This window comes from Coturnix japonica, chromosome 7 (assembly GCF_001577835.2).
Source record: "Coturnix japonica isolate 7356 chromosome 7, Coturnix japonica 2.1, whole genome shotgun sequence".
NCBI lineage: Eukaryota > Metazoa > Chordata > Aves > Galliformes > Phasianidae > Coturnix > Coturnix japonica.
In genome coordinates, this window is record NC_029522.1 from 3,368,378 (window position 1) to 3,374,377 (window position 6,000).

At 43.6% G+C, this 6,000-nt stretch overlaps 1 protein-coding gene across 18 annotated transcripts in view; it reads left to right on the forward strand.

Annotated features, from left to right (window-relative positions):
• Positions 1 to 6,000, forward strand: part of LOC107316373 (UDP-glucuronosyltransferase 1-1-like) — a 53,355-nt gene that overhangs the window by 41,121 nt on the left and 6,234 nt on the right. Inside the window, exon 2 of one of the 18 annotated variants that reach the window (XM_032445753.1) lies at positions 5,218 to 5,540. The exons of 15 other annotated variants lie outside the window; for them this stretch is intronic. In XM_032445753.1, coding sequence (XP_032301644.1) covers positions 5,218 to 5,540 — 323 coding nt within the window. Of the gene's footprint in view, positions 1 to 183; positions 1,081 to 4,634; positions 5,541 to 6,000 lie in introns of those variants that run through there. 2 more of the 18 variants (XM_015867726.2, XM_032445755.1) reach the window with 2 other exon arrangements.

Below are 6,000 nucleotides of genomic sequence, written 5' to 3' on the forward strand. Positions count from 1 at the left end.
GCTCAACTATATCTCCAAGTACCCATTTGTCCAAAGCCTTCGCTGTGTGTGCAAATCACCAATTCAACTGTCACTTAAAGTTAAAAATTACCCTAATTTCTGCTCACAGACCAATAAGAATTAAACATTTACCTTAGCAAAGACAGAAGAGCAAAGTACAAGCCATTGCTTGTTGTTTTGAGATCTCTGCATGCACGTGAAGCGTAGCCGACATTCTACAGAAGGGAAATGGTTTCCTTGCATCCAGGATTTCGTTTTCTTACCTCCTGGGCTGTGATTTTCCTGCTCCTGAGGAACTTTTCTGAAGGTGGGAAGCTTTTGGTTATCCCTATTGATGGCAGTCACTGGCTCAGCATGCGCCTGGTTGTGGAGCAGCTCAGACACAGAGGACACGAAATCGTTGTTGTTGCTCCAGAGATTAACTTGCGAATAGGTGCGTCGACACATTATACCATGAAAACATACTCTGTGCCTTACACCAGGGAGTTTGTGGAGGCAGAATTTAAAAAGCTTGGCTATAAGAGTTTCACACCTCAACCTTTCATGGAGAAGTTCTCAAAAATAAGAAATCTTACAACAATGTTTTTTGATTCCTGCAAAAGGCTTCTTTCTAACAAAGAGCTGATGAAATACCTTGAAGAAAGTATGTTTGATGGTGTCTTTATGGATCCTTTTTTTCCCTGTGGACAGATAGTGGCTGAACACCTCTCCATACCTTCTGTGTACCTCGTACGGGGATTACCATGCAGCCTGGACTTCCATGCTACACTCTGCCCAAATCCTCCCTCCTACATTCCCAGGTTCTTCACGCGCTACACAGATCGCATGGGGTTCTTCCAGCGCCTGGGAAATCTCCTAGTAAGCTTGAGCAGTACCCTGACCTGTAGCTTTCTTTATTCACCATATGATCAACTGATCAAAGAATTCCTTCAACAAGAGGCAACGCTGATTGAACTTTTAAGCCATGCGTCTGTTTGGCTTATGAAATACGACTTCGTGTTTGAGTATCCCAGGCCTCTAATGCCTAACATGGCCTTGATTGGAGGCATAACCTGCACTCGGGAAAAACAGTTATCAAAGGTTAGTTACCTTCTTATTTTCCCTCTAGTTTCCTGTGGCTGCACTGTGTGTTTACACCATTTTCCTAGGTAATGACCATGTGATATCAGAAAGTGGGCATGCACTGGAACATGCTGCTCAGAGAAACTGAGATGCACAAGACATACAGTTGCTGAATGTCACTTGGAATAGGGCTCTGGAAAATCTGAATTAATGAGTGGAAACCCTGGCTGTGATATGGGGTTGGAACTGGGTGGGCTTTAAAGTTTCTTCCAATGCACCCATTCAATAATTTTATGTTTCAATTACTTTACAATAAGGCCTATAGCAGATTTAGGGAGAGGAGGAAAAGGTAACCCTTCTCTCACTGCTGTGATCCACTGGAAGTGCGTCCTTGTGAGAATCATTTGCCTTACAGACATACCTGGGATCAGACAACTTTTCATCAGCCTCCTCATTCAACACAGCATCTTGAACAGCTCCTTCACATCATGTGTTTGTCCATAGGCCTTCCAGAGGTGAATGTTCAGAGGGAGAGGCCATGCTAAGAGGAGTGAGAGCAGCTGCTACTAGGCACAATAGTGATGTGGGCATGACAGAACTCCTGTGGGTGCAAAAGATTCATCCTGAGCGAGTCTATTAGAAGCACAGAGCCACACACAGCCACTCCTGCCTCCTTCCAGGGTCACACAACACTCTCCCTCTAGTAGGTACAGATGAGGCGTAGCTGATGGGTGCAGTGGCACCACCCTCCCATGAACTTGGCAGAACTCTGATGCTTGTTATCCAGCCTTTAATCAAACAAGTGATTAAACATTTACTACTACTGATACTGAAGGATCAAAATCTGTGGCATAGCACAGATAGCTCAAAGAGCACAGGGCTGTTGCTATTGCTTCAGAGCTGCCTGGAGTTTTCTCCTGTGCAACACTCCCACATCTCTGCAGGAATGGCCCTGGGTACTTCTTCTCATCCACAAGATCTCAGTGTCGCTGCTTCTGCTGTTGTCCTTGCTCAGCTTGGCTGCAGGTGGGAAGCTGCTGGTGTATCTGTGGATGGAGTCCCTGGGTCAGTTTGCTGGGAAATGTTAAGAAAGTTCTGAAGCAGAAAGGACATGAATATAGTCGGTCGTTGCACCTGAATTCAATTTACAAGTAAAGCCATCAGAGAATTTTGTTTTGAAAACCTACCCAGTCCTAACAACAGAGGAAGGGATGGTTGGCAGTTTGCAAACATTTTTAAAGGTGGCACTTGAAGAAGGATCATTTCTGCAAAGATTTTTTAAAGTACGTGAATATATGAAAAAATTATCAGAGTCAACCGTCAGAGACTGTGAGCAGTTACTGCACAACAAAGAGCTCATCAAGATATCTCGAGGAGAGTAACTTTGATGCTCTTCTTTTCAGACCCCGTATTATCATGGTGGAGCGATACTGGTGGAGCATCTTTCATCCTTCTGTGTATTTCATGAGGTTGATACCACTGTGGATTTGATTTTCAGGCACACTCAATGTCCCGGTCCCGTTTCTTATGTCCCCAGAGCATTTACAGACAATACAGATTCACATGACCTTCCTCAGCGTGTGAAGAATGTCATCCATGACACATCAAATCTTTTTCTTTGTGACTTTCTGTTAAACCATATGACAAACTTGGCTTCTGAGTTCCTTCAGCGAGATTGTGACCATGCTAGATCTCTTTCGTAAGGGGTCCTTATGGCTTATGAGGTATGAACTTTGTTTAGAATATCAAGGCCATTGATGCCCAACATGATTGTAGTTGGAGGAGTTAAACTGTGCCTCACAAGCAGCTACTCAGGTGGTTTGCCTCTGTTTTTAATTCTTGTTCTGATAGACTCTCTCTGTTTCAAGTTTCTCTATGGATTCAGCTCCATCTTTTCAGTTACAAAGTATGCTCAGTGGACTGGCAACAAGTGGTTTCTATCTGGCTTTTCCTTTATAAGACATCATTCTCCCAGTTGGCTGAGGATGGACGAGTGAGTGGCAAGTGTAGGGAAGTCCATCTTGAAGATTCACCCTTCTTTCAAAAGCAAATTCTTGTGAGGTAAATGTATCTGGAAAGCAAACACTGGATTTGTAAGAGACTGCTTTCCATTATGTGTTGTCCATATACGAATTGCATGGAGTAAATTCTTTACTCTCATAAGGATCTCAGAGAAATTGATTGAAGTTTAGTTGAAAATCTGAGGGACTGTCAAAGCCTCACAGTCAGATATAATCATTCAACTTGGCAAATATTGGGAGTATTGTCTATTATTTATTGTGAAAAACACAGCAGGCTTCTGTCATTACTGCCTTACCACTGCTTTCTCTGTCAGTGAAGTTGTTTGCTATGCATGAGGGTATTTCCAAAGATAGAATTCTACAAGGATCCTATGTGTCACTGACACTCAAGCTATGAAGCACCATCTGTGTTTAACTTACAGGCAGACCACAGTCAAACATTACTTGGTAATGACCATGTGATATCCGAGATGCCATCAAAGTTGTAAGACTGAAAAAGGATTGGTAGCATGGTGGATCCTGGAGATTGATGCAAGTCTTGTAGAAGTGTTCATCTGTGTTTTTCACCTTGAATTTCTGCAGGGCTGCACTGAGTACAGGAGAAATTCTCTGCTCTTCTAGTGAAGGGCTTTGATGGGATTTTGTACCCACTATCCAAAGGTACTGTGGAAAGAAGGACAAGGTGCTCTATTACCTGAATTCCTTTACTCAGAGAGTGGCCAGTCACTGCAGCGTGCTGCCCGGAGAAGCTGTGGTTGCGCCATCCCAGGAGTTGTTGAAGGCCATTTTAGATAGGGTTGTGGGAAACATGATCCACTGACTGACTACCGTGCCTGTAACAATTGGTTTACAACTGTTTGAGATTTGTAGGCCCCGTCCAAGCCAAATATTCTGAGATTCTACCATTCTGTGGGTGTATGATGGGACCTCCAAGTAGATGTGGGCCAAAGAGGACAAAGATTGTGTCTCTCTCCATCATCTTTAAAGCTATTTTGAGGCACTGGGAACACTACATCTTGTGTACTGTTTGTCCTACCGACATGCCTTGGATCGTGCTTCAGTCTTTACCAGCTGTTTCATTCTAGACAGCATCTTGAAGAGTTCTTTCACATCCAGTATTTGTCCATAGGCCTTCAACAGATGGATGTTCAGAGTCAGAGGCCATGCCCAGAGAAAAGAGAACAGCCACTGCTAGGCACAATGGTGATGTGGGCATGACAGATTCATCAAAAAGTTTCATCCTGAGCAACACTATTAGAAGCACAGAGCACACACAGCCACTCCTGCCTCCTTCCAGCGTCACACACGCACTCTTCCTCTAGAAGGAAAAGGTGGGGCGTAGCTGGTGGGTGCAGTGGCACCACCCCATCCACCAGACTTGGTGAACTGTTAATGTTGGTTTGTCTATGGACTGGCACGCTTTAGTCAGAGACAGTGATTAACCATTTATCATACATGCAATTCATGTAATACAGAAGTGAGTCACAATTATGCATAGAGCAGATAGCTTAAAGAGCACAGGGGCTGTTGACTATTCTGCTTACAGAGCTGCCCAAAGTTTTCCTCCCTGTGCAGCACTCCCACATCTCTGCAGGAATGGCCCTGGTACTTCCTTCTCATCCACAAGTCTCAGTGTCGCTGCTTCTGCTGCTGTCTGTGCTCAGCTTGGCTGCAGGTGGGAAACTGCTGGTGGTGTCTGTGGATGGGAGTCCCTGGTTCAGTGTGAGGGAAGTGTTAGATGGACTCAGGCAGAAAGGACATGAAATAGTCGTCGTTGCACCTGAAGCCAATTTACATATAAAGCCATCAGAAAATTTTATCATGAAAACATACCCAGTCCCTTTCACAAGGGAGGAGATGGTTGGCAGTTACCACGCATTTTTAAAGGATGCATTTGAAGAAGGATCATTTCTGCAAAGATTTTTTAAAGTACTGGAAAATGTGAAAAAAGTCTCTGAGTCCAGCTTTACAGCCTGTGAGCAGTTACTGAACAACAAAGAACTTATCAGATATCTCGAGGAGAGTAACTTTGATGCTCTCTTTACGGACCCTGTATTACCTTGTGGAGCGATACTGGCTGAGCATCTTTCCGTGCCTTCTGTCTACTTCTTCAGGGGAATACCATGTGGATTAGATATTGAGGCCACTCAGTGTCCCAATCCCCCTTCTTATATTCCCAGGCTATTTACAGACAATACAGATCACATGAACTTCCTGCAGCGTGTGAAGAATGTCATCTATGACACATCAAATCTTTTTCTTTGTGATTTTCTTCTTAAACCATATGAAAAACTGGCTTCTGAGTTCCTTCAGCGAGATGTGACCATGTTAGATCTCTTTCGTAAGGCTTCTGTATGGCTTCTGAGGTATGACTTTGTGTTAGATTACCCAAGGCCATTGATGCCCAACATAATTGTGGTTGGAGGAGTAAACTGTGCTCACAAGCAGCTACCTCAGGTGAGTTGTGCTCTGTTTTTAATTCTAATTCTGATAGACTTCTCTGTTTCAGGTTTCTGTATGGATTCAGCTCCATCTTTTCAGTTACAAAGTATGCTCAATGGAGTGGCAACAAGTGGTTTCTGTATGGCTTTCTTTACCTCTACCAGACATCATACTCCCAGTTGGCTGAGGATAGGCAGCTGAGTGTGGCTAGTGCAGGGAAGTGTCCCTTCTATATATATATTAATGGAGTGGTGCTCCACCTCTAAAGCTTCAACATTCTTTAGAAAGCAAATGTATTTAAGGTAAATTTATCTGTGAAGTCAACACTGGATTTGTAAGAAATTACTTTTAATTACATGTTATTGAACTACGTTTTGTACGGAGTTGAGTATCTTTGCTGGTCTCATGATGACCTCAGAGTGTGTGAAGGAAGGGTAGAGAAAAATCTGAGGGACTGTCAAACAGTCAGATAAAT